The sequence below is a fragment of the Labeo rohita genome, chromosome 20 (genome assembly GCF_022985175.1).
Source record: "Labeo rohita strain BAU-BD-2019 chromosome 20, IGBB_LRoh.1.0, whole genome shotgun sequence".
Taxonomy (NCBI): Eukaryota; Metazoa; Chordata; class Actinopteri; order Cypriniformes; family Cyprinidae; genus Labeo; species Labeo rohita.
Window position 1 is genome coordinate 31,587,755 of NC_066888.1, and position 14,831 is coordinate 31,602,585.

The window sequence follows — 14,831 nt, forward strand, 5'->3', positions numbered from 1 at the left end:
TGAGACTAGGGTTATTATAGTTAACAATAATAATATTAAGAAATAAATAACTTGACAATGTTAACTAAATAAAATACCAAAAATAGCTTTTTATTCAAACACTTTTTGTTTTAAAATTAGTTGATGTACTAAAATAAAACTGAAATAATTAGTTAAAAGTGCTAAGAAAAAACTTGATTACTATATATTTTTTAAAACTTGAGACTAAAGTTATTATAGGTTACTACTACTACAAATAAATAAATAAATAGAAATGATGTTAACTAAATAAAATATTAAAAAATAACTTTAAAACATTTTTCATTTTAAAATTAGTTGATGTTCAGTTAAAACTGAAATAACAGTTAGTTAAAAGCACTAAGAAAAAACTTTTAATTATCTGACTATATTTTTTGAAAACTTTCCAACTAACAATAATAATAATAAAATAAATTACTTGAAATCAATAAATAAAATCAATAAAATAAATTACTTGAAATAATGTTAACTAAATACAATATTAAAAATGACTTTTTATTTCAACAAATTTTATTTTAAAATTAGTTGATATGCTAAAATAAAACTGATATAAATTATTAAAAACATTTACATTTTTTAAAATGATTAAAAAAAAGATTTAATTACTAAAATTTAAATGTTAAATCTAAAACCCAAAATCTTAATAAAAACTACAATAGTATCTCAATTATATTACAATAACAGTGCTAGTAAAATAATACACTCAAACAGTACATTTTAGCGTTCATCTTTTTGAGATGCAGTTTCGTACAAAAAATAACTTGTATATTTGCAGACACAAACATCACTCTCGTAGTGCACATGTCTGTTTAATCACTGATCTCCGATGAAACAAACATCTACCAGCATCGATACAATATGTTATGAATGTTAAAAAATGCAGTGGATAGAATTTCAATAAAAGATAGAAAAATATTAAGAAACTATAGAACATCACTTAAACTCTGCCTCGTACAACAGCTGGTGAATTTTTAATTTGACGGCGCTCTTCTTGGCGTAAGGCAGCCGTCGGAGATACGGCAGTAAACTAAACAAGAACATCTCGTCCTCCAAGTCCTCATTGGCCTCCATCTGCCACTTCCTCTTGCGTCCCGAGCCCTGCGACCCCGACGCCGAGTAGTGCGAGGATCCGTCCAGCATCCCGTGATCCCCCTCAAAGTCCTGGACGACAAACGACGAGTTCCCGTCCGCCGTCCTCTCCTCCTCCTTGTCCTCTTCGTCTCGGTCTTCCTCGGGCTCGTCGGCGGCCAGCGATCTGGACTGGATGAAAGGCGTCAGGAAAGACATCTGCCAGCTGTACTTCCAGCTGCGGTGGGACGTTCCCGAGGCTCGCCGGCGCTGCTCCGCACGCTTGTCTTTGATGAACATGTCCCGCAAACTCTTCCATCTCCTGCGACAGTCCTCTTCTGCACAGAGACGCAACAAATACTGCTTAAAACATGCATGATATCATACACGCTCAACTGAGGCAAAAAAAGTCATGAAATATAAACGGTGACATATTTCATCATTGTAATTTTTTTTTTGCAATTTACTGTTTTTAAGCATATAAATACTTAATGCAATTAACAAAAAAAAGTAACAATAATCAATTAACAGTCATTTTAGCATATGCACAATTAAAAAAAACAACAACAAATTATACATAAAATTAACAATATATCATATAATAACAAATAGTGGTTTAATAATACGTACATTTAAATAATTTAATAAACAACAAATTTTCAGAATGCAGGATTTAAGCATTAACTATATTTTAAAATAATAAATTAACTTAAATATTTAAAATATAAAAAAAATTGCAATACTCAAATAATCATAATTTAAGCATATATTTAAATAATATAATTCAGTTTATAATACAAATGGTGAAGCATATATATAATTAAATTACAGTAATTAATAAAAAGCTACTTAAGCATATTGAATTAATATTACTAACAATAAATGTTACAATAATCAAAAAGTGATTTAAGCATATTTAATAATATTATTAGCAATAAATCTTACAATGATGTAGTAATTTAAGAATATGTATGCTAAATTCATAATATAATTAACAATAAATGTTACAATAATCAAGAAATGGTGATTTAAGCATATTTAATTAATAATACATTTTTACAATAAGTAGTAATTTAAACATTTAATTTACTACTTGAGTTAAGTAACTTTACAATAGTTAATAAATACTGATTTAAGCATATTTAATTAATAATATAATTAATACATCTTAAAATAAGTAGTAATTTAAACAATTATATTATATTAATTAAATATATATATTCTAAAAATATTCATTAAAAATAGATATATTTTACAATTTAACCATATTTAATTAACAATAATAATCAGAAAGACCAAGTGTGTTCACACAATAAATCTTAATAAATCTTACAAGTAGTAATTTAAGCATATGTATATATAAATGGAATTAAATAATTTTACAATAATTAATAATTTATTTATTTAATCATATTTAATTAATAATATAATTAATATATCTTACAATAAGTTGTAATTTAAACAACAATAATAATAATAATAATAATAATTATTATTATTATTATTATTATTATTATTATTATTATTATTATATTAATTACATGTTATATTGTTTTATTAAAATATTGATTAAATATATAATTAACAATAAATAACTAACAATAAATTACAGTAATATAAATAGTGATTTAAGCATATTAACTTACTAAATCATACAATTAGTAGTAATTTAATATATTTAATAATATATTTAATAATAAAATTAAATAATTGTTCAATAACTAATAGATTATTGATTTAATCATTTAATTAATAATATAATTAATATATCATACAATAAGTAATAATTTAAACAATTAATAATAATTATATTAATTGTGTATTTTTTATTAAAATATTGATATATATATATATATATATATATATATATATATATATATATATATATAATTAACAATAAATAACTAACAATAAATTTGTCATAAATAGTGATTTAAGCATATTAACTTAATAAATCTAACAATAAGTAGTAATTTAAGCATATGTATATTTAATAATAGAATTAAATAATTTTACAATAATTAATAAATAATGATTTAAGCATATTTAATTAATAGTATAATTATTACTAATGTTTATGTATATATACACACACACACATGCATATTTTATAATTTTACAATTGTACTTTAAACATCTTTAATATCTTTGCCTTTTTTTTTTTTTTAAGATTTATTTTTGGCCTTTATTATGATAGGACAGATCATACAGGACAGGAAGCGAAAAAAGGGGGTGGGATCGGGAAATGTCCTCGAGATGGATTTGAACTCGGGACACCCGTAGCGCAACGGCACTGCATGTTTAATTTATAACATAATTAACAATAAATTATAGTAATATAAACAGTGATTTAAGCATATTTAAATCAATAACAATAAATCTTACAAGTAGTAATAGTAGTAATTTAAGCATATGTATATTTAATAATACAATTAAATAATTTTACAATAATTAATAAATATTGATTTAAGCATATTTAATGAATAGTGTAATTAACACATCTTACAATAAGTAGTTTTTTAAACATAATTATGTATATATACACTAAATACATATTTTACAATTTATTTAAATTGTATAAATTGCATATTTAAATTTAATTAACATAAAAGAAAAATGTAAATGATATATATATTTATATTTTTTTTCTTGCATAAAAATAAATGCGTCTAGGGCCAGTTTAGATCATAATTTACAACATGCAACAGTGAATATGTAAAACTTTCCCAGCATATTAAAAAACATATCTAGTAATCTATTTCTGTAAATTATGTTCTAAATTGGTCCTAGGCATGCATTTCATGTATGCATACAGCATCAGAAAAAAGTGCATGCGTGTACATCATACTTTGCAAACAATTACTGAATGTTAAACTAATTGTTTCACATTTTTCACTATACAAAAAACAAATCTGACTGATGCATCTCTAATTAAAGTTATCGTTTTGTGCATCAAACTAAAATTCAGCTGTAGCTGTAACGCAGAGCACAAACTCTATGAACTTTGGATGAAATCAAATCCCACTTTACTGTGCAGGTCACCAAACTCTAAACAACTCACGTTTGCGTACAGTAAAGTGTCACATCAGCCCGATTCACCCATCAAACGCCTTTGCAACTCAAAAACATGTTCTGATAGTTCTCTGATGAAATGGAAACAGCATTCATGATATATAACTTAAATCTTCAAATCTGGATTGCTGTTAGCCTACTCTGCAACAAGCTAACAGCTAGCAGTTTAGTAAGCAACAGACAACTTGAAAAACCTCAAATCTTACCTGGAATTTCAACTTGCAGACTCACGGCTCTCCATGCTTTGGCTTTTCTGGCAGCGTCTTTATATGAATTTATTGTAGAATTGTATAACTCAGGATAGTCGGACACCGCTGCTATTAACCTCTCCTCCATTGTTGTTAGCATTGGGCGGCAAATCTTTCCAGCTAATAACGGTGTGTAATGACACATGAGCGGTTATTCCTGCAGGGGGCGCTCGGTGGCCCAAAAAGCCTAATTCTCATTGGACCGTGTTCGCATTTAAGCACGATTTTTGTCTTATTGGAGACAACTATGTATCATCTTTTAATTTATTATTAATAATAATTTCTTTACAATTAGAACTCTGCCATAGCGGATTCGCTACAAGTTGATGTTACAAATTGATCGCTAGTAATCACACACGGCTGTGATTGGTTCATCCCGACCAGCGCGGAGAAAAGTAACATATACCGCGTGACAATTCCAACGAACGCCTAGCTTTCCTAGCGGTTTTGAGGGTGAATTACAGCTAAACAAAAATGTAAAAGTTATTTAAAACAGACGTGCCTGATCATCATACCTGTCCAATCAGAAATAACAGACCCCGCCCGTATTAGATACTAATTACACGTTGCCACTCTATCCGCTTGATTTATTTCGTAAGAATCTGACTGTTTGAAGTAGCGAGGAATCTGCGCATGCGTATTTTTAAGTCACATGTTGCGTTACCGAAGTGCAAGCTGGGAAATGTAGTGTCCGTAAGCGGCCTAAAATGTAATAAGTGCTGCTCTACTTTAAATCTAGAAGAGTGTAGAATTTAGTAGACGTGTACCTAGCAATAATTTTGCTCAGAGAGTATTTAATCACTGTTGTTATAATTTCGTACGCATCTGCAATGCAGAATGTGTTAGAAAACTGCGCATTCAAAGTGTTTCAAACATAGGAGCAGTGTTGCCAAGTACGCGGTTTTCCCGCGGAACTGGGCTACTTTAACACTGTTGCTGCGGGTTGAAGCGACCCCAATAACGTCATACTTAGCCCCTGAAATACCGGGGGAACCCATAAAAACGTGTATTTTATACCCCGGAACGCGATTTGGGCTAGTTTTGAGCAGGGCCGGTTCTAGACAGGCACATATGGGGGGGCAGTCAGAAATGTGAAGGGGGCATCATGTGTACACATCATGTTCGAGCACTGTTTTTTTCCCTGTGCTTATAGTAACAGTATTTTCCTTGCTGAATTGTGTTGTTAGCTGTGTCCAAAGCCTGGAGAAGTGGATTGCACTTTGTCAGGCCTCTACCTTCAGACCTGTCCAATTTGGGTGTCCCACTTGAAGACTAAGCTCCTGCTGGTATAGCTCTTAAGGTCACTGAGGCACGCAAACCCCCTGACCAGAATAAGGTGGCAATCCCTCAGAGGGGAAACTGAAAAATAAAAATTAAATAAATAAAACAAAATAAAATAAAATATCCTTAATCCAGATTTTATCAATCAACAACATAACATTTATTTTAGCTGGGTGGTCTAATTCTCAAAAACGTTTAACCTAAAGTAAGACTTAACACTATTACTAGAATATTTACAAAACTGAAAGGTTGTCTTATGAATAATAAAAAAAAACTAAGTAAAAGCAGATGGGCTATAGAACAGATCATATTATGTTTTTTTATTCATTTTTATATATATATATATATATATATATATTTTTTTTTTTTTTTTTTTTTTTTTTTTTTTTCATAAAAACGCTGCAGCTTCTTCAAAGTCTTTCCACTCCGTGACCGCGCTGAAATCCGACACAACACTACGTTAGCCTGCTTCTTGACTCATTTGCATACGGACGGTGATTGGATGTTTACCGAGGGCTCAGGGGAGGAGTGTGTGTGTGTGCGCGTGTGTGCGTGCGCTGCAGCCTGTGAATGAATACACACAGCGGAGGGACAGAGACATGAGGAAAATCTAATACCGTATAATGTAGTGTCCCTTTTTCGGCGGATTTTTCCGCTACCGCAGATCATTTTGTCAACTTGTAATATATTCATTTTGTGAGTATATTAACATGTGCTTTCTCAAGTTTTCAAAATTTTGATTTGAGGGGGCAAGACATTTATTTGAGGGGGCACTGCCCCCTCTTGCCCCTGCGTAGAACCGGCCTTGGTTTTGAGTAGCAATTGGGCGGGTTTTGTTGTGTAAACCTGGCAACCCTGCATAGGAGGACAGTTCAGATGAACTTTAAAGATAAAATGTACCCTCTTTAACTGTTTTGTGTTCATCTGCTCTTTTTTTTTACATTGATTATCACCTTATATAGACTAGCACAGCCCGAAAAAAACAATAATTTCTTAAAAATGAATTACAGTATATACTGATTATTTTAACATTCACTTTAATGGTTTTACCAGCTGAACTGCAGTGCTCAAACTATTTCAAATATAGTGAATTAAGCTACAAACTCCATCATCTAGCACAATATTTCCATTTTGAGCTGCAGCTCCTCATTTGCTCGTCATTTTAATGGAGTGTTTTACTAATTAGCAGTACCTCACCTCAATATGTTCGTAGATTTAGGCCTATGTTGGATATTTTCTTTGTTAACATACATTTTCCCCGCTTATCCTAGGTAATATCTTTACGTTATAGCGGGCTAAGACAGGAATAGTACCGACAGTGTCGTGTAAACATGACTGAAGAAGCGAAAAGCGGAGCAACAGACAAACAGAATCGTTTAAGTGAGTCATTTATGCCGGAACCGCTCCGATTGATTCAAGCGCGTGACTTCGATCACTCAGTTCAAGCGATTCACTAGCAAAAATAATTTCAAAAGATTGCGTCTCAAAATGATTTATTGTTTCGATGCGCTCCAATCTGATCGCACATCACGAATCATTTGATTAACATCGGAATTCAAATCGCGCATCATGAATCATTTGATTTAGATCGGAACTTTAGAGCGGGTTCGCGATTCATTTTCATGATTCGCGCTCCGAAGTCCCGATCTGAAATGATGGTTCAAGAATAATGTTTCAGATCGAGACTTAGGAGCGCGGATCCAAATCGTTTGATTTAAATTGTAGCTTCGGAGCGGGTTCGCGAATCATTCGATTCAGATCGGGACTTCACGTATCGCGAATCATTTTATTCAAATCGGGACTCGCCGCGGGTTTGTGAATCTTTTGATTCAGATTAGAAGTTAGGATCACGTTCGCGAATTGATTCAGATCGGGAATTCGGCGCGAGTTCGTGATTTTTTTTTTTTTTAAAATCAGAACTTAGGAGCGGTTTCGCGAATCATTTTGCGAACTGAATGATTCCCGCTCTGAATTCCCGATCTGAAATGATGGTTAAAGAATTAATTTCAGATCGGGACTTAGGAGCGCAGATCGCAAATCATTTAATTTAGATTTGAGCTTCAGAGCGGGTTCGCGAATCATTTGATTCAGATCTGGACTCACCGCGGGTTTGTGAATCTTTTGATTCAGGTTAGAAGTTAGGAGCACGTTCGCGAATCATTTGATTCAGATCGGGAATTCGGCGCGGGTTCGTGATATTTTTTATTCAGATCAGAACTTAGGAGCGATTTCGCGAATCATTTGATTCAGATCAGGACTCGCCGCGGGATTGTGAATCTTTTGATTCAGGTTAGAAGTTAGGAGCACGTTCGCGAATCATTTGATTCAGATCGGGAATTCGGCGCGGGTTCGTGATATTTTTTATTCAGATCAGAACTTAGGAGCGATTTCGCGAATCATTTGATTCAGTTTAGGAATCGCCGCGGGTTTGTGAATCTTTTGATTCAGATTAGAAGTTAGGATCACGTTCGCGAATTGATTCAGATCGGGAATTCGGCGCGAGTTCGTGATTTTTTTTTTTTTTTTTTGTTAAATCAGAACTTAGGAGCGGTTTCGCGAATCATTTCGCGAACTGAATGATTCACGCTCCAAATTCCCGATCTGAAATGATGGTTCGAGAATCATTATTCACATCGATACTTCGAAGCTCGAATCGCGAATCATTTGATTCAGATCACGAATTCGGAGCGAGTCTCACCAATCTTTTTTCTGATTTCCTTTCTTTAAATTAAACAGTAGAAAACAGTAGAAAACATCAAACTATTAATGCAGCAGTAATGTTATAAAAACAAAACAAAGAAAAAATACAGAAAGTATACAGAAATACCTTAAGAAACGTACAGCCATGGTTTTATTATAGTAAAAGTGTAGTAAACAGAGTTTAACTACAAATGCTATGGTTAATTTGTGGATAGTACTTTTTTCTGTGGATAGTTTCCATACTGGTCCAATAAAGAAACAGAACATCAGAAAACACAAATTAAGTTATATTTTCCTATATTCTCTTAGAAGAATATAGTGTAGAATTTAGTAGGGATGCTAGAGACACATCCCAACTAATATCCAGTGACAACTAAATTGTCCTTAGCAATCATTTTGATCAAGCAATTAAATGTCTGTTGTCTGCTGTTATGTCCAATGCCAAAATCAAACCTATGTCCTTGAACCAAAATGTTTTTATTTTTTATCAGAAATACCTTCAATGCTTAGTTTGATGGCCATATATTGATCAAGGAAATGAAAAAATTCACATTCTTTTAGATCTTCTAGATCCATTATTCATTAGAGTTGTATCCTTCGTTCTGCTCCCCTTTATATCGTAGCGTTTCTTTCAGGGTTTGTTGTTCTGTCTGTTCCTGCACATTTGTGGCTCCATACTGTTTGCTCACAGTTTTTGACAGGTTAATTCTCTCGTCATTATTCACACTGGTGCTTGCAGACAAAACTTCTCCTTCTGTTTCATTCTGCACAGACAAAACACTCTGAATTATACATCAAACTATATAAACACACAAATGTAAGTAACATAATCTGTTATGAAATTTCAAATGAAATATTTGCATTTTCTCAAGGCTTCATTACGTCTATAAGTTCTTTAGATTTGTGTTTTGATATTTAGGAATTCAAAAGGGTCTCTCCAAAAACATAAAGCATATAAGAGTACTGTTGAAAGTTTTAGGAAATTTGCTACCTTATGTTCTCTGTGATACTGGTCAACAGCATACTGATATTTAGCAGTATTCAGACCCAGCAAACCAGCCATTTTCTCTCCAAGAAAATCACAAACTACAGAGAAACGAAGTCATATAGTTATAATGATTACATACAATATTTCTGTATTATCGTAATTAGACAAGTATCACTCATACTTAATGCTTCAGAATTAAAATAAAGTCTGTTTTACTATCCACACCTGAATCTTTAGTAAAGACATTATATAAACGCAATTTTTACTCATTTTTCAATCACAAATGACTCTTCTGCACATGCACAGTCGCTGGTTTCAGAACGGGAGACTATGGCTGTTTTGCCTTGATAACATGTCCAAAATGAAACATTTATGACATTTCTATGTCCCAAGAGCTTTTTAGAAAACATTTAAAAAATCTTCAGTCTCCACTAACGTGAATAAAAATACATGATGTAAACAAACGCATCACAGCACTGCACTGTAAAAAACAATTTGTTGAGACAACTAAAAAAAATTTGTAACCTGGCTGCCTTAAAATTTTAAGTTCAGTCAACTCAAAAAAAGTTTATTCAACCTGAAATGTTAAATTATAGTAAGTGACAACTTCGATATTTGAGTTGAATCAACTTAAAAGTTTAAGGCAGCTGGGTTACTTACCCATCTGTTAAGTTTAGCAAACAAAAATATCGAAGTTGTTACTTAGTACAACTTAACATTTCAAGTTGAATAAACTTATTTTAGTTGACTGAACTTAAAATTTTAAGGCAGCAGGGAAACAAATTATTTTAAGCTGACTCAACAAATTGTGTTTTTTATTTTTTACAGTGTACACTACCATTCAAAAGTTTGGGGTCAGTACATTTTTATTGTTTCTTTTTTTTTTTTTTTTTTAAGAAATTAATACTTTTATTCACCAAGGATGTATTAAGTTAATAATTAAAAGTTTATTAAAAGTTAATAATAAATAATTTACATTGTTATAAAATATTTATATTTTGAATAAACACTGTACTTTTTAAACTTGTTATTCATGAAAGAATCCTGAAAAAAAAAAAAAAAAAAAAAAAAAAAAAAAAAAAAAAAAATCACAGGTTCCAAAAAATATTTGGCAGCACAACTGTTGATATTAGCCAACATTGATCATTCTAATAATAAATCCGCATATTAGAATGATTTCTGAAGGATCATGTGACACTTAAGACTGGAGTAACAGCTGATAAAAATTCAGCTTTTCATCACAGGAATAAATTCTATTTTAAAGTATGTTAAAATAAAAAACATTATTTTATATTGTAAAAACATTTTGCAATATTACTGTTTTTTTCTATATTTTTAATCAAATAAATGCAGCCTTGATGAGCATAAGAGACTTCTTTAAAGACTATTACAAGTCTTACTGACCCCAAACTTTTGAATGGTAGTGTATATCGTTTAAGGTAATTGTGACTTTTTATCTCGCAGTTCTGACTTTTTTTCTAGAATTTCATTATACAAACTCGCATTTTTTTTTTTTTCTCAGAATTGTGATATACTGTGCAACGGCGAGTTATTAAGTCCGAACTGTGAGATATAAACTCGCAATTCTGAGAATGTCAGTCTTTTTCCCCCTCAGAATTTGACTTTATAACTCACAATTGCGAGTTTATGTCTCACAATTCTGGGAAAAAAAGCCGGAATTGTGATTCTGACTTCTTTCTCGCAAATGTGAGTTTATAACATGTAATTGTGAGTTTATATCTTACAACTAAAAGTAAAAAAAAAAAAAAGTCAGAATTGTGAGATAAAGAGTCGCAATCACCTTTTTTTTTTAATTTTTTATTTAGAGGCAGAAACGGGCTTCCATATTTACACACTCTTTCTTGTTGATCTGATTATTTTAGGTCTACACAACCCTTTTATCCGGATAGTAAGCCCGTTTGCGCCACTGAATAAAAAATTGTAAATAAGTTAATTGCAACTTTTTATCTCACGATTCAAACTTTTTTCCCCTCAGAGTTGTAAGATATAAACTCACATTTGCCAGAAAAAGGTAAATGCGACTTTTTATCTTACAATTCTGACTTTTATTCTCGCAATTGCAGATTGCAAGGTCAAATTTGCAATTGCGAGAATAAAAGTCAGAATTGTAAGATAAAAAGTCGCATTTACCTTTTTCTGGCAAATGTGAGTTTATAACATGCAATTGTGAGTTTATATCTCACAATTCCGAAAAAAAAGTCAGAATTGTGAGATAAAAAGTTGCCATTACTTTTTTTATTTTTAATTCAATGGTGGAAATGTTTTCACACATTTTTTCACAATTCTGACATTTTTTTCCTCGCAAACGCAAGTTTACATCAGACTTTTTTTTCTCAGAATTGTGAGATATAAACTCGCAATTGTGAGTTATAAAGTCAGAACTGCAAGATAAAGACTAAACTGACAATTCTGACTTCTTTTCTCAGAATTGCGAGTTTATATTTCACAACTGTGACTTTTTAACACGCAATTGCGAGTTAAGTTAGAACTGTGAGATCTAAACTCACAATTCTGAGAACATATTTTTTCCCCATTCAAAATTGGACTTTTTCTTTTTTTTTCTCACAGTTCAGAATTGTGAGATACAAAGTCGCAATTCCGAAAAAAGTCAAAATTTTGAGATAAGAAGTTGTCATTACTTTTTTTATTTTTAATTCAGTGGTGGAAGTGGGCTTTCATATCTACACACTCTTTCCTGTTAATCGGATTATTTTAAGTCTGCGCAGTTGTTTTATATGGATCGTATGGAAGCCCGTTCGCGCCACTGAATAAAAAAAAAAAAAAGAGGTAATTGCAAATTTTTCTCACAATTCAGACTTTTTTTCTCAGAATTATGAGATATAAACTCATAATTGTGAGTTATCAAGTCAGAATTGCAAGACTGACAATTCTGACTTCTTTTCTCAGAATTGCGAGTTTATATTTCACAGTTGTGATTTTATAACAGGCAACTGCGAATTAAGTCAGAATTGTGACTTAAGAACATATTTTTCCCCCTCAAAATTGGACTTTCTCTTTTTTCCCCACAATTCTGAGCGATACAAACTCGCAACAGCAAGAAAAAAGTCAAAATTGTGGAACAAAATAAAGAAATACATTTAAAAAAATAGAATTGCAAGTTTTTATCTCACAATTCTGACTTTATAAACGCAATTGCAAGTTTATATCTCACAATTCCGAAAAAAGTCAGAATTGTGAGATAAAAGTCGCTATGACCGATTTTTTAATTTATGGCTGAAACAGGCTTCCATAGGATCGATCTCATTCGGTTCGTTTTATCCTTTTATATTGAGGCTTTTAGTCCAATTGAGCTGTCAGTCCGATTACTAATTTATTATTTGGTTGCATGTAAATTTATCTTTACCTATTAGCATGAAAGTTTTCGTTTTATGAATATGTAATATAAAATTACACAATGACTTGTGAATGTCCTTAAAAATATAAGTGTTTTCCAAGTTTTTCTTACATCGCAAGGACTTTCTCAAAATCTGTGTTCCCCAAACCCGAGAATAATCCCTCCATGTCCAGTTTCCCTAAAAGGTAATAAATAGTAAACAACCTTTGGTTGTTTGCATATACCTAAAATATTAAAAAAAATGTAGTACTCTATTATTAAGTGTGTCATTCATACTGACCCGGTTAGAAGCACTGGGTGCTTGATGAAGCTGATGCTGTGCCTCTTCTTCCTCACTGTCATCCTCTGTCAGAGTCTCTCCACTAGAGAAATGAATCACCTTCACCTGTCTAGGATTGACGTCTCTCAGCGGCTCCTGTACATCAGCATTGTGGATGATCAAAACTAAACTTTTCTTCTTACAGTGAAGATGATTTGCAGCAATAGCCAACAATACACTGTCTGGGTCAAAATTATCGATTTTTCTTTTACGCCAAAAATCATTAGGATATTAAGATCATGTTCCATGAAGATATTTTGTAATTTTTTATCATAAATATATCAAACTTCATTTAGATTAGTAATATGCATTGATAAGAACTTCATTTAGACAACTTTAAAGGCAATTTCCTCAATATTTTGACTTTTTTGCACCCTCAGATTACAGATTTCCAAATACACTGTAAAAAGTAAAAAAAAACACAATTTGTTGAGTCAGCTTAAAATAATTTGTTACCCTGCTGCCTTAAAATTTTAAGTTCAGTCAACTAAAATAAGTTTATTCAACTTGAAATGTTAAGTTGTACTAAGTAACAACTTCGATATTTTTGTTTGCTAAACTTAACAGATGGGTAAGTAACCCAGCTGCCTTAAACTTTTAAGTTGATTCAACTCAAATATCGAAGTTGTCACTTACTATAATTTAACATTTCAAGTTAAATAAACTTGGAGTTGACTGAACTTAAAATTTTAAGGCACCCAGGTTACAAATTATTTGAAGTTGACTTAACAACTTATTTTTTTAATTGTTTTTTACAGTGTAGTTGTATCTCGGGCAAAATATTGTCCTATCCTAAAAAAACATACATCAACGGAAAGCTTATTTATTTTCAGCTTTCAGATAATGTATAAATCTCAATTAAAAAAAAACTGAACCTATGATATTTAGGCCTAAATTTAAGATTTATGAATTGCATATAATTTTTATCTTTTATCCATTTTGAATTACATTTAACATAAAATAATAACTTAACGTGATACATATTTGTCAGTCACACATAAAGAGGTCAGATTTCTGCACTCAAAAAATCATAAAGTGTCTATTTGATTTTAAATAATCATTTTCAAAATGCATTTCCACAAATTGCTTAGAGTGAAAACAATTAAATGCATTCAATTAAAAAGGTTAAAATATGGCTAGCTGAGAAACAAGCAATATTCAGTTAAAATGTGCAATAAATATATAACCCTGCTTACTGTGCGTTTAAAACACATTCAGTTTATTAGTACTATTACAGAAATATGAGCTGTTTCATTTATGTACGACTGCCAAATATGCATCACATTAAGTTTATTAGTTTACAATAAAACTGTGTGGTCTTATAAACTTTATATGCCATTCAAAATCATACATTTTGCATTTAAGCCTGAATTTTTGTGAGGAAGTGTGAAGGGGTGTTTACCAAGGGCAGGTGCTGCAATACATGTACGTACATTAAATAAAGGCTTGGTTAAAAAAGCTAAAAGATAACAACGCAGATACTGACATGCTGCTCTTGAGATGAAGACAGCTGATCTAATGCAACTGAGAGAAAACACACTTACGTCTGTGTGCATGTTGTGCCTTTTCTTGTTGCGTTGTGCTCTTTTGTTGAGAATATCTTCAAGAAAAAAATCCTCGAATAACAATTTTCCTCACACGAAAGTTTCCTTCACCATCACAGGAGGAAGTTAGTTTCATGCACACGGATGTTGTTTGTCTAACTTCGTTCCAGGGCACATGGGTTACATATTTGCTGACGTAGACGTCAGTCTTGCGTTC

General features: G+C 31.6%; 2 protein-coding genes across 2 annotated transcripts; both read right to left on the minus strand.

The window, feature by feature from the left end:
- Window positions 1–808: 808 nt before the first annotated feature.
- Window positions 809–4,512, minus strand: LOC127183238 (uncharacterized). Its single transcript, XM_051139169.1, has 2 exons — window positions 4,365–4,512; window positions 809–1,424 (listed from the first exon to the last, which is right to left on the minus strand). The coding sequence occupies exons 1-2, from the start codon at window positions 4,504–4,506 to the stop codon at window positions 952–954; spliced, it is 615 nt and encodes a 204-aa protein (XP_050995126.1). The 5' UTR covers window positions 4,507–4,512; the 3' UTR covers window positions 809–951.
- A 4,021-nt stretch (window positions 4,513–8,533) lies between these two features.
- Window positions 8,534–14,801, minus strand: LOC127183196 (protein FAM177A1). The gene is made up of 5 exons (XM_051139083.1): window positions 14,615–14,801; window positions 13,032–13,166; window positions 12,863–12,929; window positions 9,379–9,473; window positions 8,534–9,151 (listed from the first exon to the last, which is right to left on the minus strand). Exons 1-5 carry the CDS (start codon window positions 14,624–14,626, stop codon window positions 8,963–8,965), a joined length of 498 nt encoding a protein of 165 aa, XP_050995040.1. The 5' UTR covers window positions 14,627–14,801; the 3' UTR covers window positions 8,534–8,962.
- Window positions 14,802–14,831: the final 30 nt, after the last annotated feature.